The sequence below is a fragment of the Somniosus microcephalus genome, chromosome 20 (genome assembly GCF_052327205.1).
Source record: "Somniosus microcephalus isolate GS21.2 chromosome 20, FLI_Smic_1.0, whole genome shotgun sequence".
Taxonomy (NCBI): Eukaryota; Metazoa; Chordata; class Chondrichthyes; order Squaliformes; family Somniosidae; genus Somniosus; species Somniosus microcephalus.
In genome coordinates this window covers 49,291,479-49,316,827 of record NC_141006.1, presented here as the reverse complement: position 1 = coordinate 49,316,827, position 25,349 = coordinate 49,291,479, and the positions used below count along the sequence as shown (strand labels likewise).

Below are 25,349 nucleotides of genomic sequence, written 5' to 3'. Positions count from 1 at the left end.
TCTACAACTGCTTCATCAATAGTCTTCTCTCTGCCAGGGCAACTAGGGATGGGCAATAAATGCAGCCTTGACAACACTGCCCACGTCCTGAGAACAAAGAAAAGAACTATCAGTAGTTAATAACAGTATTTACAATATATATTTTTCTTAATGTTAAATTTGGCATTTCCTCGTATCTTGGAAAGACAAATATCCTGATAGGTTCAAATCAGAATTTGGCTTTGGATCATCTGAAGATGAAACTAAACATCAGACTCTCATTCCTCGGCATTAAACTTTCCCCAAATAACATGTGACCCAGAAAAAACACATGATGCATGCTTGTTAAATCATACATTTGGAATATTACATTTATTCCATGGATGTGATAGAAGACCTTGCTGGAACAACCATTTTGTTTCTATCAATTGCAAATGAAAATGGTGTCCAAGGCAACTACCTCACCTGTTCATGAGCATTGTGACGAACCCAATGCAGAAAACCACACTCACTGGTACTATGCTGCAGACACACACAAAACTGAAAGGACTTACAGTGCTCACAGGATTCATTCACTTGAAAAAGAGAACTGAATTACGTATTGTTTTATCATGTTTCTCAGAAATGTCCCAAGGTGTCTTATGGGACCTGCTTTGAAATGCAATCACTGTTATACAGGCAAACGTGGTAGCCAATTTGCACACAGAAAGATCCCATAAACAGCAATAAGATGAATGGTCAATTAATCTGCTTTCATTAGTTTTGCTTGAGGGAAAAATGTTGACCAGAACAGTAGGAACTGGCTGTCTGCTCTTTCTGGAATAGTGCAACATCCATTTCAATAGATGGAGCCTCGGTTTAACATCTTATCCAAATGATGGCACCTCTGACAATGCAGCACTCGCTCAGTATGGCACTGGGTTGTTGGTTTAGATACTTAAGTCCTGGAGTGGAACTTGAATGTATTTTTAAAAGAATAAAGCTTGTGCCTTTAAGGATACAACCTATGCAAGTTCCCTTTTTTTATTTGCAGGTTTTATTCTAAAGTTAAACATATGGAAGCGGCCCCCTGATCTAAAATGCTACGATGACCAAGCATATTGGGAGGTAAGGAGAACAATCACCTGTGCAAATAGGATCCACACAAACAGAAGTGCCCTATTTCCCTTTGGGGAATGTTGCTGTCATTTTGAGTTAATTATTCTAAATGACATTTTACTCACAAGTTCAAATTATCAGTGAAGGAGTTTGTTATTTTATGAATAATTATTGACTGGTACACATAATATATTGCCCAACAGCACTGTTTTGGATGTGAATTCTCTATTTTTGGTTCTTTTGCCTGAATATTTATCAGTTACAACCAGTTACCTCTGGTGTCCCCCAAGGATCTATCCTTGTCCCCCTCCTATTTCTCATTTAGATTCTGCCCTTCGTCAACATCATCCAAAAACACGTCAGATTCCACAGAAATGCTGACAACAATCAGCACTACCTCACCACCACCTCTCTCGACCCCTCCACTGTCTCTAAATTGTCAGACTGCTTGTCCAACATCCAGAACTGGATGAGCAGAAATTTCCACCGACTAAATATTGGGAAGACCGAAGCCACTGCCTTCAGTCCCCACCACAAACTCCGTTCCCTAGCCACCAACTCTATCCCTCTCCCTGACAACTGTCTGAGGCTGAACCAGACTGTTTGCAACCTTGGTGTCGTATTTGAGCCCGAGATGAGCATCCGACCACATATCTGCGCCATAACTAAGACCGCCTATTTCCACCTCCATAACATTGCCCAACTCTGACCCTGCCTCAGCTCATCCGCTGCTGAAACCCTCCTCCATGCCTTTGTTACCTCTAGACTCGACTATTCCAACACTCTCCCATCTTCCACCCTCCATAAACTTGAGCTCATCCAAAACTCTGCTGCCCGTATCCTAACTCGCACCAAGTCCCGTTCACCCATCACCCCTGTGCTCGCTGACCTACATTGGCTCCTGTTTAAGCAACGCCTCGATTTTAAAATTCTCATCCTTGTTTTCAACTCCCTCCATGGCCTCGCCCCTCCCTATTTCTGTAACCTCCTCCAGCCCTACAACCCTCCGAGATATCTGTACTTCTCCAATTCAGGCCTCTTGCGCATCCCGATTTCAATCACTCCTTCTTTGGTAGCAGTGCCTTCAGCTGCTGAGGCCCTAAGCTCTGGAATTTGCTCCCTAAACCTCTCTGCCTCTCGTTCCACCTTTAAGGTGCTCCTTAAAACTTACCTCTTTCATCTGCCCTAATATCTCATGTGGCTCGGTGTCAAATTGTGTTTGATAATGCTCCCGTGAAGTGCCGTGGGACGTTTTACTACATTAAAGGCGCTATATAAATGCAAGTTGTTGTTATAGTATTTTAAACAATAACTTTTGGGCAGAACTCTACTGTTCTATTATCTTCCTATTTATCTTTTTTTTTACCTCACTGGGTGATGGACCTCTCACTCTCCAAGGAGTGGACTGCTCAAAAAAAATTGATAAGCTGCCTCATTCTAAATGTAACACCAGCAGATCAGAGCAGTTCCACTGGGCTGGAGGCTAATTGCACAGATGCTGCCCATACCTGCACATTCAAGTCATAGAATTGTTAAGTGGCATAAGGTATCAGTTTATCGGTAAACCTCAGGCTTTATTAAATTAGCACTGGTTCATCTTCAGAAGCTCAAATCTTTCAAATCATAATGTTGTAGATTAAGATGTCTGCAGTTTTAAATATCACAAAAGCAGAAATGAGCGACTGTAAGTGTGAACTGCTGTTACATCAATCGTTCAGTAAATTGAGGTTTTTTTCCCTGAGAAGAACTCTGTAAAGAACTAGGAGGGCAGTTTTGCTCTGGGGACTCATGTTTGCTAGAAACTACACTGAAAGTAGATAACAGAGCTGATTCAATTCATTTTTTTTTAATAGTTTCCACACCTGGCAACTATAACCTGAAGAAAGAAACAAGTTCGCCAACTTCGTTCCTATTTTGAAACAAAGAATAGCAGAAACTAGAGATTAAGAACCATTTCAGAAAGGTGGAACTAATTTCACAAAAAGTGTACAAAGAAAAAGAATGAAAAAAACAATTGAATTTTAGCAAAGGATTAATGTAAGTGTGTTCAATACATGTTGAACATCCACTTGATTCGGTAGGTCCTTTGTCAAAATGCTATAGCTTATGCATTATTCAGTTGTGTCTGTTTTTTGATTAAAAATTGTATTGAACGTGTGCCAGGATGCATTTTCTGGTGGTGAAAACTTTAACCTAGCATTAAAAAAGTTAAAGAAATTTTAAATAAGTAAATATTCAGGGAAAAAAAAGCAGTGAGCTCCCCTAATGGAGCATTTGGCAAATGTATTGCACAATGTGGAATGGAGCCACACAGACTAGATCATGTTCAATCCATAGTCTGTTGAGTAAGATGCGGGTCAGCCAGGGCAACAATAGGGTAGTGCAGTGCCCCTTGGAAAGGAATGGGAAAAATCAGATAGGGTTTCCATTCCTGATCACTTGGCAGTGATTCGTGTTGGAAAAATGTCTGCGGATGAGAAAATCAAGGTTGGCTCTTGTACCCCTCACATTCAAACAACCTGCCGACACCCACTGTCTGGGCTCGCCCATGAAGAATGGTCATTTGGGAACATTACTGGAGGGTTGATTCATGTTATGAAATTAGAGAGTGTCGACTTTACAAATTTGTCCTCCAGTATAAAGCTTTGTGTACCAAGAGCATATATCAGAGATTTAGGCATGAAGATCAGCACACCAAGTGGAAACCACAATTCTGAAGAAAGAAACCCAGCACACCCTAAATGGACAAAGTCTGAATTGCCGACATGTTCTGTTGGGGGTGAAGCTCCTCATCAGGAGTACATATTTGTAAAATCTATCTTTATATTTCTCCTAATACGACACCATCACTCAAAATTGACATCAGATTTTCTCCAACTTTACAAAAAGCTTTTCAAAATTGAAAATATTTTATAGGTGTTAGTCAGAAGTGGGATAGGATTCAGTACTTTCCATTCATAAAGCCGAATAATCCATAACCCACTCAACACGTGAGTTTTTCCACCCAGCAACACTCATGGAAATATTTAGATCATATCTCATTTCTATGTACATTCCTCCAAACTAGTTTTGTGTCAGCCCCAATATATTGCTTTTACCTTTATATGCATATACAGGATGGTGTCATTCTTATGGGATGAAACACATTTTTGCAACAGGCCACAATTTTCTGATGTGCTTATCTGTAAGTCATTAAATGGAGTGTTTAATCCGATACAAATATGTATTACATTTTAGAATGTTCCCATAAAACAAAATATATTAAACCTATTTCAATTATAGCATAGCTACCACAGATGTTGCTCCTTGGTTTTAATAGTGATCTAATTTATGTTTTTTTTGATCAGCCAATCTGACAGGCAAAAACTCAAATGTAGTGGTCTCCAAATCAAGTTACTGGGCAATCTACACCCACCTGTAGGGTTTCCGTTTGTCCAAACTGAGCTGCACTCTCTCCTCATAGGGACACATCTCATTTATCCAAATCCACAGAACTTTGGCACAGGTTAGCAAGCCAAGCCTAACCCCCCCCCCGGTTTGTGTGAGATTACTGGAGTTCAACCAGCTAAAACTTTGCAACTTACCAGAGCTACTTCCTGTTGGTTGTCCACTCGCACCTGCCCCACTCGTTGGATTATTTGGAGGCAAGTGAAAAGAATCCTGGTCCCCATCAACAACCCCTCCAGGTTCCATTAACAAGCCAGTGTGGCTGGTAAATTATTAAAAATACCTTTGAGTACTGCGGACCCACCTGCTTCAGGTATCAGATTACCAAGTCCAAAGGTTCATTTAGGTTTCAGGCTTCCATTGGTAGGCAGGTCATCTTGAAACCGCCAGGTAATTTACTTGAAATTAGTCCCCAGGCTATATTTGATTACTGATCAGAAATGGTCTTTACCTTTCTATCCCCAGTGTAATTTGCAAGAAGGATAAGCAGAGGGTGATCGCTACAGCAACACAAGATGGCAGTTATCCTCATTTTTACACCAAAGGTGCTAATGCACATCAGCAAAATATTTTAACCCATCAAGGGACTGATCATCTTCAATTTGGGCCTTCTACTATGGAATGCTCACCACTTTCACAAAATTTCAGGTCCTATTATACCGAATGACTATTCATCAATCTGAGGCTGATTACACACCCAAAGTTCCTTAATCCAGTAGTATGAATGCTTTATTGTTCAGACCATATTAGGCTAAAGTGCTCTTTACAGAACATCTCTTCAGATTCATTCTTAAATGCAGGAATCTGGGTATTAGCTACTTTCTCCTGCCCGATTTTCTGTTCATACATTAACCCCAATAGTAGCATCAATCGGACTGGTTTTGCCAAACCACTTCTTCCAACTGATTGATAGCTCCATAAATGTTCCCAAATTATATTTTCCTCTCCCTCTTCGGCCATACACAATTCCAAGCCAGGACAGATGAAATAGCAGTTCCAAAATCCCTGTAATCTGCTGATGGACTGCAAGAGCAGCCCTGGACAACTCATTTAATAATATTTCCACCCCCTTCTTGTGAGGAAGCAATGTTTGATGTTGATCCCTAATCATGTGACCAAGCTAAAGCATTCACAGTGCAGAGAATTATGGGCACAGGTCCTTAGTTGATCCTTCCATGGCACAGCACATCATACAATAACCTTCTGCATTAGCAGATACTCACAATTATAATTATTACAACAAATAGGTCCAGTTTATTGCTACACCATCTTTGAAATTTGGCTCCCATTTATTGAACTGATTTAATACTTAGTAATTTTGCAATAATTGTTACATTGCATGTACACTTCATTAATACAAATTAAAAATTGAATTACCAAGTCATTAAAATACATGATTAAGCCCCACAGTAACTTTAACCAAAGCAAGAGAAAGATCATAAATGATAACTGCAAGTTTGCACTGCATGTCTCTGCAAAACTAAATTATATACAAAACACAGGATTATAAAAGCATTTATGGGAATCTTGTACTAGTTCTTATTATCAGGAATGCAACAGTTACAGTACTACATACAAAAATCAAAAACTACTACATTAGCTACCAAGCCAAAAAATGTGTGGGGGTCATCGAAGCCAATAGTCGACATGGCTGCCAACTTAGCCACTTACACTCATGACCTGCAAGTAAACTAACATTCTAAGGATGCCACCGCTGCTTATCTGATTACTGGAGTTTCCCCACCATCAAATAAGTGGTTAGACACAGTTAATTAGTTAAAATGAAGGCTATTGTCGTGTAAAATTGTAATTACAAGATCCTCCCTGTATTAACATTTCCCCATCAAATCTGGCAATGATCCTCAATCACTGAGCTACCCAAATCATCTATTGCTACTTGCTTTTCCTAGCCAGACTGAATTCAGTTATGGATTCAGCAGATTGGAAAAGGGAGAACTAGCCAATTTAAAGAGGAACAGTCATCAGGATTCTCAGACTTACCAGCCCTGAAACCTTTGATGTAACTTTGCAGTATCCAACATGGTGGACCACCAGCCCATCATCACCATTTCAACAAACAATGCAGAAATTTAACTCATTGCTATTTACGGGTCCTTTTTTAGTAGTTAAACACGATGACTACACATCAAAAGTATTTCATTGGCTGTAAAGTGCCAAGACATCTTGAAGTTGTGCAAGGTGCTATACAAATTAAAGTTATTTTTATATACAGAAGCTTCTATATTTAAGATACATTGGATGGGAATTTCCTGGAAACTGCTGCCATAACAATGGCGTATCTGCGTTGTAAAGCTTTTTCCAAGCGCAAAACTCCAAGGAAAATATGGCACGGGTAAACCAGTTAATGCTATTTTAATTTCCTGGAATTTTTGTGGAGAGCTCCGACGAAACACTCCAAAACTTAACATAGCTCCGCCTTTATTCAAAACAGGTGCAAGCACAAATCTGATTCTTGCTAGTTTTCTTGTGGTGTTCAGTTAGGCCAAGAAATCCAGGCACAAGTGGGCCCAATGTCACCTACTAGTAGCATCATTTATGACTCATGATTTTCAGGCAGGCTGGACTATTTGCAGCTTGATTTCCGCTCTTTAGAACTGATTTTTTTTTTGGCTTGTCTCTTACTTTGCTTGGATCAGTTCTTCTGACCCAGAGTCCTGCGAGTTCCTAAAGCTAACATTTATAGGATCTCTACTCCACACGTTCAGAATGGCAAAGCAGCTGCAGTGGTTGTCCCACCAGACATTTCCCCATCATCATGAAGGAGGAGCAGAGGCAGGAGGCATGGAGTGAGCGGCACCATGGCAGGACACAGCAGCAAACTCACTCTTACCTCCCACCAAAGGGTGTATAGAATGGACTTACAATTTCTAGATTCGCAAGTGAGATTGTGAAATGGACAGAGCAGTTTATGTATCTGGGATCATTGTTCCACAAGTCACATCGAAGCAAGGCAGAAATATGTTGCAGAATTGTGATGTGCCAGGCAGTGAAACTTGAACAACATCCTGCTTCCAACAAAACTTTATCTGTATAATACTTGCATCATTCAAATTCTCCAGTATGCACTGGAGACTGGGACTGTCTCCCAAACAGTCCTGCAAAAATTAATGCAGCGGACCAGTGGTGTATTTGCTGCATCTGCCAGTATGACCATGTCATCATTAGTCAGGTCAGAAAGAGGACTGCCCAAGTGTCACAATTACCAAAAGGTGTTTGATCGCTGTTTGTGGCTACATTCGAGCAGTAACACGCCTCCTCATTCCTTGTCCACTGAAAACATGGAAACGGCCCCCTAAAAGACCAACAAGCACCTGGCTCTTGACCGTTACAGCTGGCCCCAGGTCAGAGGATATTCCCTATGAGGAGAGCCAATAACTGTGAGAGATCCATCAAGCAATGCTCTAAAGGAGCATGCTACAAAGAATGACGATTACAGGGGACAATGGTCATACCAGGACACCCCCCTCTCCCCCCAGGAGCAGTGCATGCATGGACTGCGCTTTGAGAGAGAAGTAATTGAGCACCGTATGAAATGGTGCCCATCCTTGGTTACACCTCTTCCGAGCAAGTTTGTTGCACCCTATGCAAATTAGTTTCCCAGGAAATTATAGAACACGTTCACGTTGGAAAGTTCGGTGTGAAACCCAGCGTGACTTATGACATAACTTACCAATTCCACCTTGCCAGGAAATTCCCATCCTTTATTTTAAAAATCATGCTATGCTTAATCTGCAATCCTCCACCATTTTAAATTCTGCTACTGTGAAGGGCAACAGTTTAATCTGTTCTACATTATTAGATGTCACTCATCCTGACAATGCTCCTTTAAAAACAAGCCACATATCAATATTACAAAGTCAGATATGAGTGACAAACTCGAGGGAAAGTTGTAGAGTAATGGCAGCATGTAAACTCAACAGCAAAAAAGTTACAAACAAATACAGCAAGAGATACAGGTTGTATGAGAAAAATACAGAATATAGTCAATACACTGCAATGCCTGGATATTTACTGCCACAGATCTTCTGTACGTCCAAACTTGAAGACCAGGCCCCTGCAAGGAAAGAGAAATTATCAGCAAAAAATATTTTTTTTAAAAATCTGTATTTCGGTTGCTTAGAATTAGTGTGCATTTTTAAAAGCTTTAGAAAATAGACCTTATGTAGACTTTACACTACTACTACAAATATGCTTACCCAAAGAAGATAAATGCATTTTGGAAGAAGACAGCTATACCAGGGTAAACGTCTGGCCTTTCTAAAGAAGGAAAAGAAAAGTCAAATCAACTTTTTTTTTTATTTTTTATAAATTAAAACTGAAAAATACAAATACAGAGAAACAGAACCAACAATAACATGCATTTATATAGCACCTACAACTTGGAAAATATCCCTCAATTTTGAACACAAACATTTTGTCTATTCAAGTCATAGATACATATATGCTTATATATATCCCAACAGATTCTTTTTAGTAGATTTATTTGATGTTGGAGCTAATGGATGGTGGCAACTTTAAATAAAAATAGAACTTGCATTTATGCAACACTTTTCACATCCTCAGGATGTCCCAAAGCACTTTACAGCAAACAAATTAGTTCAGAAATTAAGTCACTGTTGAGGCAACTACTTACAACAAGGTCCCACAAATGAGATCAGCTAATCTGCTTTGGTGGTGGTGGTTGAAAAATAAATGTTGGCCAAGACACAGAGCCAAGATGACACTTGTACAAATACACAAGAAAAACTACCTCTACTGCAGTGATAAATGACGTATTTGGGTCTACAAGGAACTCCATGATTGATCTTCATACCAAAACTGAGTTTGATCTTCATACCAAGACTTGAGTTTAAGGAAATCATGTTTCCCCTCTTCAAAGTCACCATGAAGACAGGCAAGGGAAAGTGGCATTAAAGTGGCATTGCACTCATGTCAAAACTGCAGCTCAACTGGATTTGATGGTGAACATGGCAACTAAAGATTTTTTCTTGCATGGATTGCAATTACATATCCTCTTCCAAAAAAAAGCTTTCCCCAAGTCCTGTAATGTTCTGTAGCAATTGTTACCTCTACTACCCCCCACCAGTGCAATTTAGAAAAAAATCAATCATGGATATTGCTTAACTGTACAGTATACATAAACCGCCAGGTCCAATCTTAAAAACTCAACCTGAGGTTTAACCCCAAAATGTATGAAAAAAAACCAATAATTCATTAGCCACAGTTCTCAGTGATTACAAACAATGTGTGATCAAGCCATGTGCTCTGTTACTTTCTTTTTTAATGTTTAGGAGGCATTGACAGGGAAGTGACCCAATGACTCAAAAAAAGCTAGAAATAAATCAATTATTTTTTTCAAGCAAGTCAGGCGTGGAACTAAATAAGTGAGTTTTCAAAAAGCAGTTTAGAGGAATTACTTGCATTCACTTACGTGGCACAACATAACCTCCAAAAAGGATCCACATGGATGCAATGAGAGATCCAAATGCCAACATAAAACCAATGAACAGCCAGATTCGAGCACCTGAAAGATAATCACTACTCATGAGGTTATGCAACATACAATATACTGAGAGCAAACTGTCCAAATTTGATTAAACTATATAGTAGCAACTTTATATAATGCAGTCTTCAGGAATCTTTCAAAAAGTATGCTACAACCAGCTGGGCATTATAGACAGGATTCTCTATTAATGAAGAAGTCATAAACAATGAGAGTTATATACCATTGTGATGGGCTATTATCTTGCCACAACACAGTACCTTTCAGCTATGATAAAAGGACAAGCAAAGCACACAGATTTTTATTTATTTATTTAAATGGAAGAGCAGATCCTAGATGCAATGACTTTCCTGATCTAGTTAGGAGAACTACATCCTCCTATTGCTAGTATAGTGGATAAGCAAATGCATAAGAGAGAGACATTCTCCTCTGACTGCCAAAGAGGTGAGCAGATCCAGAAGCATATCCTCTACTGGGTGACAGAACTCCAACAGCAGAAATTTAAAATAAAGGACAGGGCACAGATGCAGCACCCTCTTCATTGGTTACAAAAGTGGGAACCGAAAACATTTATGTTTATAGTATAAATGTAAAAGTTGATGAATGTTATTTATGTACTTATATTCTCATTTGTAAACTGATTCTGTTAAAGCAGTTATCAAACCAAGAGGATTCAGGCAGACTTAGCTTGGAATCGTAACCCATACGATCAGAATAGAAACAAAATGGCAAAAGGCCCAGGAAAAACAGAATTTAACCAGAAACAGCCTCATACAGGTAGTAGAATTCACTTCATATTATTGATCAGAATGAAAAGAAATACCTGTCTGGCCCATACAACCTTCACTATAGCCATCTCCACGGACCTGTCCATTTGAAACTGCATTTATCCTAAAAAGAGACATTTTCAAGTCAAGCTTCATTAGTATCAGAATGAGATTGAGAATTCATGCATGTGAAACAAATCTCCAATTTATTACAGTTCCCTTGACTGGAAGACGAGTGCAAATTTTTAAAATACTACATACAAGCACAACTCATGTTGCATATATGTTGTGTAAGCATATCATCGAGTACTTGCGAGGAAACCCAGCCTTCTGCATCCCTGTGGAATTACGCTATTCAAAATCACAGCAATGAGCATAGGTCAGAGGTATAATGCTGAAACTAGAGTGTTCTGGTCAGGCCACACCTGGATTCTGCTCACTGAGACGCTAGGGAGACATTAAAGCTCTGGAGGCAGTTCTGAGAAAAGGCATGAGACTGACCAGAGGCCCAAGTTATGAGGAAAGACTGGAGAAATATAGATTTGCAGTTTTGAAAAGGAAGTGATTAGGGCACATTTGCATTATAAGTTTATCACTGGTGCAACACTAAACTTGTCTAATGTTAGAGTTATGGACTCGGTTTCCAGAGCAAAGCAAGATTCTACATCTGTGTCTGTCTTGTGAAATCACTCCAGTCAGCAGAAGAAATTGGAAGTAGTCAAGAAGTTGTGCACGGCAAAAAGCTAAACATGTACATGCTTATCAAAAAGAACAAACTTGGAGCAACGACGAGACGATCAGGAATGGGTAAAAGTGTTTGAATAAACTGGAATTGTCAATTCCAATTGGCAATGTTTAATTGCCATGTTCAATTTTCATTAGGGTTTGCTTTTTAAAAAAAAATATTGAGTGAGCTGTGCAAGTCAAACAAACTATAATTGTGCTCAAACAAAATTCCCAAAAAATTCTGCTATATTGCATTCCAACCTAAACCATGATTTATGCAATATAGTAACAGATCAATAAAAAGGTTCAATTATCCTTTTCATAAGGTCTTCAAAAACCATGGTGTTATTCTGAATTTTCCACAGCTCACTACAGAAAACCAAAACTCCTCACGTTAAAGAGTATCTTTGTTGTTTTAACAAATTCTGATTTGAAATTATTCTATTCTATAAACAACTTGATTTTACACTTGTTGCCATTTCCCTTGTTCAGTTTTGTACAGATGAAGGTTAATATTTTGCCACAGTCCACAAGGCTTCATGTTAGCAAAACCAGGTTACCTGTATAAACATTGAAGCTTAATTAAGCTACATATTAAAAAGCAATTATACAAATGGTGAAAAGCTCTATTCAAATAGAAGTCCTCATCTCTTACCAGAATGATTTGAAATATAAAAATATACAATAAAAGCTCTGCTTTATTCAGCTGGATCTGGAGAAGAAGATGGGCCCCATCTGTACTGACAAGCTAAGCATGTGAGGATCACCATGACTAGCATACTGCACTACATTTATTTACACAAGAAATGCTAGAGTAAATGACAACTTGCATTTATATAGCGCCTTTAATGTCCCATGGCGCTTCACAGGAACGCAATCAGACAAAATTTTACACCGAGCCAAAGAAGGGACTACAGGTATTAGGATATTAAGATGGGTGACTAAACATTTGGTCAGAGAGATAGGTTTCAAGAGAGGTGGAGTTTTAGGGGCAAGGGAGTTTAGGCACAGCTGCCAATGGTGGGGTGAAAGGAGTAGGCGAATACAAGCGACGTCACAGAAGTGGAAGTAGGCGGTCCTGATGATGCAGAGGATACAAGGATAGGGGCTCAGGGTCAGATAGGATGCCAAGGTTTCAAACAGTTCAGTTCAGCCCAGGACAGTGGCCAGGGATGGGGATGGAATTGGTGGCTTTTGTGGTGGGGGCTGCAGACAATGGTTTCAGTCTTTCCAATGCTTAATTGAAGAGAGTTTCAGCCTATTGAAGAGGCAACCCGGAGGGCCAGTGGTTGGCTCGAGGGACTAATAGGATAGTAGCATTGCTCAATGTGTTGATGTGGTGAGAATCTGTGATTATTCCATCACGTGTAAGTCAGTACCTTTTAATGTAGGCTGTAATAATGTCAGTAGCCATGTTAGTAACAAGCCATTGTAATCGTAAGGAATAATGGGACGCTTGGCCATATGTAAGCTAAGATGTTAAAAACTGTAGGCGTCAGCAGTTTGGACGAAACTATGTTTTTGTCTTTGAAACCAAGGATAATGAGCAAAAGATAAGGGGGAACTGAAGGCCAGATATTGTGGTTAAAAGAATCACAGGGAAGCAGACTTAAGGGCCTTGAGACTGGGACAGTTGAGATAACAAGAAACATCTGCCAAAGCCTACGTAACCGGTAATTAACGGTTGATCAACTGCCGGTAGTAGCTTGATTATGTATAAATAAACTGCCACGACCATTGTAAATTTGAGACACTTCGGTGCGCTGAAGACTCTCCCCTGCATGCTTGTAATAAAGTTTTCCCGTATCACAGCCTATTCGTGACTCCGAGTGGCTTCTTTCCACAACACTATCAAGGACTGAATGTCGGACAACCAATCTGACAAAGAGGCGGTTGAGAGGTGGTGGGGAGGTACAGCTGGACGTTGTTAGTTTAAATCAGGAACTGATGTTACGTCTTCGGATTGAGGTTGCCAAGGGGCAACATGTAAATGAGAAATAGGCAGGGGCCAAGGATAGATCCTTGGGGACTCGAGAGGCAACGGTGCAGAAAGAAAAGCCACTGCAGGGGATTCTCTGGCTACGAATGGATGAGTGAGAGTGGCACCAGGTGAGGGCCACTCAGCTAACAGAGGAGAGGCATTGGGGGAGGATAGTGTGGTCAACTGGCTTCAGAACGATCGAGAAGGATGAGGAAGGAGAGTACACCATGTCAGAGGATGTTATTTGTGACTTTGATTAAAGCCATTGCAGTTCTGTGGCAGGGGCAGAAACCGGATATGGAGAGATTCAAACAGTTATAGGAAAGATAGGTATGGATTTGGGAAGACAACATGTTCAAGGACTGGAGAGTCACTATAAATCTCATTGCTAAAGCTCATCTCTACTTACATGAGAAATGCAAGTGTTGCTATAACTCCACAAGTGTGGTAGGAATGGTTGAATGTTTCCATATCTGGGTACTTCACAGCAGCATCAATGATTATCCACCAGCCTGTGAAAAACTAAAGACACAAAGTGCTTCAAAATTCTGTAAGTGGATGGTTAAGTAAAATTTAGTATTCATTTTCTCTAATTCACATTAGTGATTGGCATATTCCCAAGAACAAATAAAAATATCTTGGAAAAAAAGTTAGCAGAATAAGGCACAACAAAAATAGTTCACCCACAGAGTAAACCAACACAGACTGAGAAGCTCCCAGATCCAATCCCACATCTGTGCCATTAGCTGCTCTAAGCCAAGGCAGCAGTAGCACAGTTATAATTTGCCCCAGTCCCTTCGATTGGGATAAGCAGACTGGATTCCTGCTCGTGATCATAATATAGGTGACCTCTACGTATGCATGTACAATGTTGGGTGAAGATGGGATTAGGCTTAGCTATAACCATCCCATGGTCAAATAGTCTGCTGACACTCACTGTTAAGGCTCACATATGACTATTAGCTTGAATGAAGTACCAGAGGACATCCAGTATCTAAGCAATTGTAAATCAGCAAGGTGGTAATGTCTTCAGGAAAGAGGGGGGATGACATTTTAGAGGGTGGAAAAAATATTTATGTTTGTTGTATAGAAGTGAGTAGGCTTCATGTAATATTCAACATACAGGAAACTTTCGATTTACCGGCACCTAAATAACCGGAAATGTCGGTTAACCGGCAAAATTCAGGAGTCGGTTCAGGTAACTTTTATTACTTGCACAGCAACAAATGGAGGAAGGCAAGGGTGTGGCTGAAGCTGTTGCTAAGCTACAGAGACGCTTGCAACTTGTGGACATTGTTCTGAAGCAAAGCAACAGGGTTTGTTGCTTTATACGGAGCTCTCAGCTCCGTATCTTTTACTATAGCTTTCGGTTATCCGGAATTTTTGATGAACCGGCACCACGTCGGTCCCGGATAAAAAAAAAAGTTTCTTGTACTGGACTCTGAACTAACCCAGCACACACCTCATACTTAGTGCTCTACTCAAATGTTTAGATGCTGCATCAACACAATAACATACATATCTTCAGTGATAGGGATGCTACTCAATCATGGAGCACAACAGAATAATTTAAACAGCATTAGAAGGGATAAGCAGGCAAATTCTGAGCAAGATGCTAGGGAGCTTGGTTAGTGTCAAGTTATTAGTGCTTCTTCACTCGCATACAAATCTTGTACCTACTCTATTCCAAATAATCACTTCTATAATTATATTAAAAGAGGAAAATAGATTTGCAGGAGGTACATACCAACACACCAGCAGCTATTGATGCAATGGCATTCCGTTTCTCACTCCAGTCAATACATTCACATTCTGGACATCTGATGTTATCTAAAAATCCCGACATCGTATAAACCTCTAAAAAAAATTGAGACAAAGCCATATAAATGACATTTAAAAAAAAAAACTCGTTTCAGACTTAAGGAAAATATAGAAATCATAGAACAGTACAGCACAGAAGGAGGCCATTCGGCCCATCAAGTCTGCGTCGGCTCTTTCGAAGGGCAATCCAGTTAGTCCCACTCCCCCGCTCTTTCTCCATATCCCTGCAATTTTTTCTCCTTCAAGTATTTATCCAATTCCCTTTTGAAGGCTACCATTGAATCTGTATCTACCACCCTACCAGGCCGTGCATTCCAAATCCTAACCACTTGTGAGAAAAAGTTTTTCCTCCTGTCACCGCTGGTTCTTTCACCAATCACCTTCAATCTGTGCCCTCTGGTTATCGACCCTTCAGCTACTGGAAACCGGTTCTCTCATTGACTCTATTTTAAACACATGTAAAAAAATCTCTCCTTAGCCTTCTCTGCTCTAAAGAGAAGAACCCCAGCTTCTCCAATCTAGCCACATAACTGTAATCCCTCATCCCTGGAACCTTCTAGTAAATCTCTTCTGTACCCTCTCCAAAACCGTCATGTCCTTCCTAAAGTGTGGTGCCCAGAATTGGACACAATACTCCAGCTGGGGCCAAACTAGTGTTTTATGTAGGTTTAGCATAACTTCCTGGCTTTTGCACTCTCTGCCTCTTTATAAAGCCCAGGATCCCGTTTGCTTTATTAACTTGATAAAGTAATTTGCTAAAATGCTTGATCAAAACAGTTAGGTTTGAGGGAGAGTCACAAACCAAGGTTTTAAATTTAAGTACAGCAAACTTTGAAGGGATGCAACATAGATTGACTACAGTAAACTAGACTGAACTGTTAGTGGGTAAACCTACAGTGAAAAGTATTCAGAGAAGTATTTGGTATGGTACAAAACCAAAGACTCCACTTGTGTAATTAAATCAACCATGGTCAACAAATGAGGCACGAGAGCCTGAAGCTAAAAGAAAAGGCTTACACAACTGCATGGAAAAGTAGAAATCCAGCAGACAAAGCTATAAAAAGCAACAATGAGATACAAAAAATGTAGCAAGAGGTGCAGAAAGGAATATGAAAAAAATTGCAAAGCAAATTAAAGCTAACAGCAAAAATTTTATAAATATATTGAAGAGTGTGGTGAAGGGGAATGTGGGTCCATTAAAGATGGATGCAGGCAAGACTATAGTGGATAAGAAGAAATAGGCAGAGTTGTTAAAATGAGTACTTTGTAAACATGTTCACAGTGCAGGAAGGGGACAAGTTACCAGCAGTGCAAGCAAACCTAAAAATAAGTCACGATGAGGAACTTAATGGATTTAATACAAGTTAAAAAATGGTAATGGAGAAAATGATTGGATTTCAGATAGACAAATCTTCATTAACCTGATATTTAATACCCTGGGTTGGAGACTGAAATAGGTGAAGCGATTGCAGATGCATTAGTCATAGTTTTCCAAAGCTCTCCAGATTCAGGAACTATGCTTTTGGATTGGAAAATTGCAAATGTCACTCCATTATTTAAGAGAGAGAAACCAGGTAACAACAGAGCTGTCAATTTAGCATTAATTATGGGGAGTTATTAGAATCTATCATCAGAGACAGGGTGACTGTGGACTTGGATAAGTATCAATTGATCAAACAGAATCAGCATGGATTTGTAGAGGAAAGATCATGTCTGACCAATCTGGTTGATTTTTTTTCCCCAGGACGTCACTAGTATGGTTAGAGGGTCTATGTGGACTTTCAGAAGGAATTTGTTACGGCTCCACACAAGAGATTATCAGCAAAAATAAGATCACATGGAATTGGAGGTAACCTTGTGATATGGGTTGGTAATTGGTTGCAAGGTAGGAAACAGAGTAGGAATAACGGGTTCATTCTCTGATTGACGAGATGTAGTCACATAGGGATCTGTACTGGGGCCTCAGCTTTTCACCATATATATTAACGACTTGAATGAAGGGCGAAAGAGTTGCATATTCAAGTTTTCAGATGACATTAAAGAGATGTTGCAAGATGTGAGGATGGGAAGAAGGTACAAAGGGACATAGACAGATTATGTGAGTGGGCAAAACTATGGCAGATGGAATTCAATGTGGGAAAGCGAGAGGTCATCCACTTTGAATCTGAGAAATAAAATAAACAGAGAAAGGAGACGATATTACGAGGGGCGACCAAAAACTTGGTCAAAGAGGTGGGTTTTAAGGAGGGCAACAAAAAGGAGGTGGAGGCAGCAGGGTTTGGTGAATTCCAGAGCCTAAACAGTCAAAGGCACATTCGCCAATGGTGGGGCGCAAGCAGGATGCACAAACGGAAAGAATCAGAGGTAATAGGGGGGGGGGGGGGGGGTACACTGAGCGGAAATTTAAAAAGTCAAAAAAAAATTAGAAGGCAAAAGTGCAGGGTAGCGATGGTGGTAATGATAGCCAGAGCGTGACAGGAAGGGACAGAGCCTATACACATAAAAGTGCATCAGAAAGAGGGGTCAGAGTAGGGGGAAATGGTAAAGAGACAAAATTAAAAACTCTATCTGAACGCACACAGCATTCATAACAAGATAGATGGGTTGACAGCACAAATAGAAGTAAATGGGTATGATCTGATAGCCATTACAGACATGTGGTTGCAAGGTGACCAAGGCTGGGAACTGAATATGCAGGGGTATTTGCCATTTCGTAAGGATAGGCAGAAAGGAAAAGAAGGTGGTATAGCTCTGTTAATAAGGGATGAGATCAGTGCAATAATAAGAAATGATATTGGCCTAGAAGATCAAGACATAGAATCAGTTTGGGTGGAGATAAGAAATAATAAGGGTAAGAAGTTACAGATGGGAGTGGTCTACAGGCCCTCAAACAGTAGCCACACTGTAGAACAGAGTATAAATCAAGAACTAATAGAGGCTTGTAAGAAAGGTACGGTTATAATCATGGGAGATTTTAATCTTCATATTGATTGGACAAAGCAAATTGGCAAAGGTAGACTTGAGGAAGAGTTCTTGGAGTGTATACGGGATGGTTTCTTGGAACAATATGCTGTGGAACCACAGGGAGAAGACTATTTTAGATCTGGTAATGTGCAACGAGGCTGGATTAATTAATGATGTCGAAGTGAAGGATCCTCTTGGGAAGAGTGAGCACAGCATGGTAGAATTTAAAATTCAGTTTGATGGTGAGAAAGCTAGGTCTCAAACTAGTGTCCTGAACTTAAACAAAGGTAATTACAAAAGGTATGAAGGCAGACTTGGTTATAGACTGGGAAAATATATTACAGGGTAAGACTAGAATAGCAGTGGCAAACTTTTAAGGAGATATTTCATAGCTCTCAGCAAAGATATATTCCACTGAGATAGACTCCAAGAGACGGATGAACCATCTGTGGCTAACAAAGGAAGTAAAGGCTGGTATCAAATTGAAAACAAAAGCATACAATGTTGCTAAGAATAGTGGAAGGCCAGAGGATTGGGAATTTATTTTAAACCAGCATAGGACGACTAAAAAAACATTAGAGAGAAGATAGCTTATGAGAGTAACAGAAGATAGGAGCAGGAGTAGGCCATTCGGCCCCTCGAGCCTGCTCCGCCATTCAATGAGATCATGGCTGATCATCCAAACTCAGTACCCTGTCCCTACTTTCTCCCCATATCCCTTGATCCCTTTAGCCTTAAGAAATATATCTAACTCCTTCTTGAATATATTTAATGAATTGGCCTCAACTGCCTTCTGTGGTAGAGAATTCCACAGGTTCACCACTCTCTGGGTGAAGAAATTCCTCCTCATCTCAGTCCTAAATGGCTTACCCCTTATCCTTAGACTGTGACCCCTGGTTCTGGACTCCCCTGCCATCGGGAACATCCTTCCTGCATCTAGTTTGTCCAGTCCTGTTAGAATTTTATAAGTTTCAATGAGATCCCCTCTCATTCTTCCAAACTCTAGCGAATACAAGCCCAATCGACCCAATCTCTCCTCATACGTCATTCCTGCCATCCCAGGTATCAATCTGGTGAATCTTCGCTGCACTCTCTCCATGGCAAGAACATCCTTCCTCAGATAAGGCGACCAAAACTGCACACAATACTCAAGGTGCGGTCTCACCAAGGCCCTGTACAACTGCAGCAAAACACCCTTGCTCCTGTACTCGAATCCTCTCGCTATGAAGGCCAACATACCATTTGCCTTCTTAACCGCCTGCTGCACCTGCATGCTTACCTTCAGTGACTGGTGCACAAGGACACCCAGGTCTTGTTGCACTTCCCCTTCTCCCAATCTATTGCCGTTCAGATAATAATCTGCCTTCCTGTTTTTGCCACCAAAAGTGGATAACCTCGCATTTATCCACATTATACTGCATCTATCATGCATCTGCCCAATCACCCAACCTGTCCAAATCATACTGGAGTTTCTCTGCATCCTCCTCATAGCACACATGCCCACCCATCTTTGTGTCGTCTGCAAACTTGGAGATATTGCATCTAGTTCCCTCGTCTAGATAATTTATAATGGGAATAACTGGGGTCCTAGCACCGATCCCTGCGGTACCCCACTAATCACTGCCTGCCACTCGGAAAAAGACCCGTTTATTCCAATTCTTTGCTTCCTGTCTGCCAACCAGTTCTCTATCCAAGTCAGTACCTTACCCCCAATCCCATGTGCTTTAACTTTACACGCTAATCTCTTATCTGAAAGTCCAAATACACCACATCCACTGGTTCTCCCTTATCTATTCTACCAGTTACATCCTCAAAAAATTCCAGTAGATTAGTCAAAGCATGATTTACCTTTTGTAAATCCATGCTGACTTTGTCCAATCCTGTCACTGTTTTCCAAGTGCTCTGCTAGTACATCTTTTATAATGGACTCTAGCATTTTCCCCACTACCGATGTCAGGCTTACTGGTATATAATTCCCCGTTTTCTCTCTACCTCCTTTTTTAAATCGTGGGGTTACATTAGCTACCCTCCAATCCATGGGAACTATTCCAGAGTCTATAGAATTTTGGAAGATGACCAGCAACACATCTACTATTTCTAGGGCCACTTCCTTAAGTACCTTAGGATGTAGATTATCAGGTCCTGGGGATTTATCGGCCTTCAATGCCATCAATTTCCCAACACCATTTCCCTACAAATACTGATTTCATTCAGTTCCTCCCTCTCAGTAGACCCTATGTTCCCCGACATTTCTGGGAGGTTATTTGTGTCCTCTTTTGTGATATGTATTTAATTGGTCTGCCATTTCTTTGTTCCCCATTATAAATTCCCCTGATTCTGACTGCAAGGGACCTACGCTTGACTTCACCATTCTTTTTCTCTTCACATATCTATAGAAGCTTTGAGTCAGTTTTCATGTTGCCTGAAAGCTTACTCTCATACTCTATTTTCCCCCTCTTAATTAATCCCTTTGTCCTCCTTTGCTGAATCCTAAACTGCTCCCAATCCTCAGGTTTGCCGCTTTTTCTGGCCAATTTATATGTCCTCTCCTTGGATCTTATGCAATCCCTAATTTCCCTCAATAGCCACGGTTGAGCCACCATTTTTCTTTTATTTTTATGCCAGACAGGGATAAACAAATTCTGTAGTTCATCCATGCAATCTTTAAATGTTTGCCATTGCCTATCCACCATCGACCCTTTAAGTAACGTTCCCCAATCCATCCTAGCCAACTCGCGCCTCATACCATTGTAGTTTCCTTTATTTAAATTCAGGACCCTAGTCTGAGTCAACTGCTTCACTCTCCATCTTAATGAAGAATTCTATCATATTACGATCGCTCCTCCCCAAGGGGCCTCGCACAAGATTGTTAATTAATCCTTTCTCATTACATAATACCCAGTCTAAGATGGTCTGATCTCTAGTTGGTTCCTCGACATATTGACCCAGGAAACCATCCCATATACTCTCTAGGAATTCCTCCTCCACAATATTGTTACTAATTTGGTTAACCCAATCTATATGTAGATTAAAGTCACCCATAACTGCTGTGCCCTTATTGCATGCGTCTCTAATTTCCCATTTAATGCCATCCCCAACATTACGGTTTGGGGGTCTGTATACAACTCCCACTAACGTTTTCTGCCCCTTGGTAAGCTAGCAAGAAATATAAAAAGACAGTAAGAGCTTCTACAGGTATATAAAAAGGAAGAGAGTAGCTAAAGTAAATGTTGGTCCCCTAGAGGATGAGTCTGGGAAACTAATAATGGGAAACAGGTAAATGGCAGAGACTTTGAACAAATTTTTGTATCGGTCTTCACGGGCGAAGACTCTAAAAGCATCCCAATAATGGATAATCAAGGGGCTAGTGGAATGGGGTGGGGAAACAGGAGTGTGTGATCATGTTCTCTAATTTACTATGCTCAATTCAACACAATCAACTAGTGCAGATTATAAAATGTAACAAATGAGTGCTTTCAATGCAGTAATATTTGCATTGTTCAACAATTTGCTGTTACTAATGGAGTAACAATTATGGCATACCAGCATATTTTAAAAAGGTAGAAAAAATAGAAAGGCAGAGTATTTCCTAAATGGTGAAAGATTGAGGAATACAGATGCTCAAAGGAACCTGGGTGTCCTGGTACGAGTCACTGAAAGTGAATGTGCAGGTGTAGCAAGCCATTAGGAAGGCAAATGGTATGCTGGCCTTCATTACAAGAGGATTTGAGTACAGTAGCAAAGAAGTCTTACTCTAATTATATAGGGCCATGGTAAGACCACACCTGGAGTACTGTGTACAATTTTCATCTCCTTACCTAAGGAAGGATATACTTGCCATAGAGGGAGTGCAACAAAGGTTCACAAGATTGATTCCTGGGATGTCGGGACTGTCATATGAGAAGAGATTGAGTAAACTAGGCCTGTATTCTCTTGAATTCAGAAGAATGAGGGGGAATCTCATTGAAGCATACAAAATTATTACAGGGCTTGATAGGATGGATACTAGGAGAATGTTTCCCTTGGCAGGGAAGTCTAGAACCAGGGGCCACAGCCTCAGGATAAAGGGGCTCCCAATTCAGGACTGAGATGAGAAGACATTTCTTCACAGAGGGTGGTGAATCTTTGGAATTCTCTACCCCAGTGGGCTGCGGAGGCTCAGTCATTGAGTATATTCAAAACAGTAGTCGATAGATTTCTGACTAGTAAGGAGGCGATAGGGCCGGCGAATGGAGTTGAGGCAGAAGATCAGCCATGATCTCATTGAATGGCAGAGCAGGCTCAAAGGGCCTAATGGCCTACTCCTGCTCCTATTTCTTATGTTATGTACACAAAATAAAAACCAGTTTCTTCCACTTCAAAATTGATATTCCTGAACACAGTAAAATACTTACAATCCTAAATTACCCAAATAACCTAAATCAATGCATTCAAAAATTTGCATTGCATTTGCTTAAAGCACTACCAACACCTTCTCGCCAGTTATGTGAAAGAATGATCCATTTAATAAATTAATGTTAACGAAATTGTTGGAGAATGTAAAGCAGTCACAAGATTTTGCTGAAACGAGCCTGAGAAGTGAATGACTAGGCCTTGCAAGGCTCTCGGGATTTATGGTCCTGCAGGACTTCCACTCCGTTTTCTGTGGCTGAAAATCTGTTGTTAAAAAAACGACATTTCCCATGCAAGGAGTGCTGGGTGTGCGCATGCTCATTCTACCAAAACTTCCACACACAGCTGCGACCATTCCTTTAATTATATGGCAACGGCCTAGTGTACCTTAACTTACAACGGCAACGACGACCGCAAACTACACAGCAGCAAAGCAAACATCCCAAATAAAATAGTTAAATCGTTAAAAAAAAACATAACCGAGAAATTAAAGACAATCCATACTTGCTTGTCCGCCGATAAAAAACGACCACAAACAATGCTCACTCCTTTCTCTCAGCAACGGTGCTAACGCGCATGCGTAATAGGTCCGGACTATCACGTGATTCGTGACGTCAATCCAATGTCGCAGACGCCAGGTGATCTTGCGGCGCGTGCGCATGCCTGTTTTGGGGGGGGGCATGAACCATGACGTAATCCGTGACGTTCCGTCGAAAAAAGCAATACTTTTGCTCTCGGAAACGCCAGGTGACCGTGCGACGCATGCGCTTCAGCAGCGAAGTGGGAACGCGCATGCCTAGTCGGGCCTGGACCATCAGGTGACGTCATCCGATTTTATACAAAGAGGGGCGGCTCGCGACACATGCGCACAACAACAGCCGCGCCGCCGTCGAGCCGACAAAATGCCGAAGTATTATTGTGATTACTGTGATACTTACCTCACGCACGATTCCCCATCTGTCCGCAAAACGCACTGCGAGGGCCGCAAGCACAAAGAGAACGTCAAGGACTATTACCAGAAATGGATGGAGGAGCAGGCCCAGAGCCTGATCGACAAGACGACAGCCGCTTTCCGCCAGGGTAAAATCCCCCCCACCGCCCCCTTCCCGGCGCCGGCCGGCCCGCCTCCCGCCGGGGCCGCCATCCCGCCTCCGCCGGGCAATGTCGGCGTGCCGCCGCCGCGCCCTGCTATCTTGCCGGGGCCCCCGATGGGAGGGCCGCCCATGATGCCGATGATGGGCCCAGCGCCGCCCGGGATGATGCTGGTGGGCCCGGGGATGAGGCCGCCGATCGGAGGCCCGATGTCCATGATGCAGGGCCCGATGATGGGGCCTCACCGGCCGATGATGATACCTTCGAGACCTGGAGTGATACGTTCGGGCAGATGAGCCGTGACTTGAGGCGGGAAGTTTACTCAGTGCAGCTTTTCCTAACCCCCTGAACCAAAGCCAGTCGGAGGGCAGCGGCGCCGTTTGAAGATCAGATTTGTAACCGTCTTTTATAAATTGTGGCCAATCGCATGTCTGCCGCCATCTTTATTGCTACCAGCCCGCTGTGGTTAATGCGAGCGGATTTCTGGCTTGCAAGTCCGCGATTCCTACTGAACGACCATCTGTAATCTCAATTTGTGTAACTTTCACATTTGTAAATGGGCAATGCCCAGTTTAGAAAGAGAGTTTCACCGATTCTGGATTTCTATGGATTTTGCAGAAAACAGACGGCTTGTGTAACATTTTTCTGATTATATACATATTGCCCCATTGTATTCGGCAGATAAAAGACACTGGCTTTCAAATTGTCCATTAATTTCTGGTCTTCCTGTGCCACATGTCATTCCTTGGCCGGAAAGCCGATGGATGGTTGGAAATCCTCGAGTTCTTTTGCAGGACTAAATTTTGTTTTTATCTACTAAATCAAAGACCCGCTGCTGTGGCTGACCCAGTTGACTGTGCAAAGGCATTTAGTCATAAAATATTGGATTAAATTGTATCTGGAGTTTCTTATTTCTTCACTGGTTTTGAGTAGCTGAACCAACCAGCTGAAAAACGTAACTTGAAAGTGCACTGATATTAAACATAACCATTTATTTTGTTGCATTTTTTTTGCAATCCTTAATTTAGTGGTGGAAATATTAAGTTTTTTTAAATCTCTATAATAAACTTCAGAATTTGGACAGACCTGGTTTATTTTGCTGTCTTACAAAGGATATAATGAAGCCGCTGTTTTGGACTTGAAACTTGGTGTCAACCAACAGAAATAATTGTTCATCTCAAATACTACGTGTTACTAGGTGAGTTGATTGCCCAACAGTAGAAGGAATTCATAAATGGCACGATCTCATTTTGCGAAGCTTATTGTACAACTTTAATCTGGTCTACTGTACAAATTTTGCAAAATTAACTAATTGAGGATATGATTATGCTAGAGCTGTTAGTTGGTGTGTATTTGTAGAAGAATGAGGGTTACCCCATGTAGATTATATTCCAGATTCTAACATACTCATTGTATATAATTAAAAGAAGTGAGGCATGGCAGTTTTATTCCACTGAGCGATTTAGAAACACCAGTAATGCATAACTCCTGCTGTCAAAAATGAAGCTACAGGAAACTTTCGTTTAAACAGAGGTTAAATCTCCGGAATGCTCTAGCC

The 25,349-nt window shown here is 41.0% G+C and overlaps 3 protein-coding genes across 3 annotated transcripts in view; 2 read left to right on the top strand and 1 right to left on the bottom strand.

The window, feature by feature from the left end:
* rhd (Rh blood group, D antigen) overlaps positions 1 to 3,234 on the top strand; it is a 30,884-nt gene extending 27,650 nt beyond the window's left edge. Inside the window, exons 9-10 of the mRNA XM_085962648.1 lie at positions 1,013 to 1,086; positions 2,931 to 3,234. Of these exons, the coding sequence (XP_085818774.1) occupies positions 1,013 to 1,086; positions 2,931 to 2,957 (101 nt within the window). The 3' untranslated portion in view covers positions 2,958 to 3,234. The remainder of the gene's footprint in view (positions 1 to 1,012; positions 1,087 to 2,930) is intronic.
* Positions 3,235 to 5,772: 2,538 nt separating this feature from the next.
* On the bottom strand, positions 5,773 to 23,313 carry tmem50a (transmembrane protein 50A). Its single transcript, XM_085962645.1, has 7 exons — positions 23,204 to 23,313; positions 15,270 to 15,379; positions 13,932 to 14,044; positions 10,872 to 10,939; positions 9,977 to 10,069; positions 8,742 to 8,802; positions 5,773 to 8,599 (listed from the first exon to the last, which is right to left on the bottom strand). Exons 2-7 carry the CDS (start codon positions 15,366 to 15,368, stop codon positions 8,554 to 8,556), a joined length of 480 nt encoding a protein of 159 aa, XP_085818771.1. The 5' UTR covers positions 15,369 to 15,379; positions 23,204 to 23,313; the 3' UTR covers positions 5,773 to 8,553.
* A 203-nt stretch (positions 23,314 to 23,516) lies between these two features.
* Positions 23,517 to 24,876, top strand: snrpc (small nuclear ribonucleoprotein polypeptide C). Its single transcript, XM_085962646.1, has one exon. It carries the CDS (start codon positions 23,602 to 23,604, stop codon positions 24,085 to 24,087), a length of 486 nt encoding a protein of 161 aa, XP_085818772.1. The 5' UTR covers positions 23,517 to 23,601; the 3' UTR covers positions 24,088 to 24,876.
* The last annotated feature ends 473 nt before the right edge of the window (positions 24,877 to 25,349 follow it).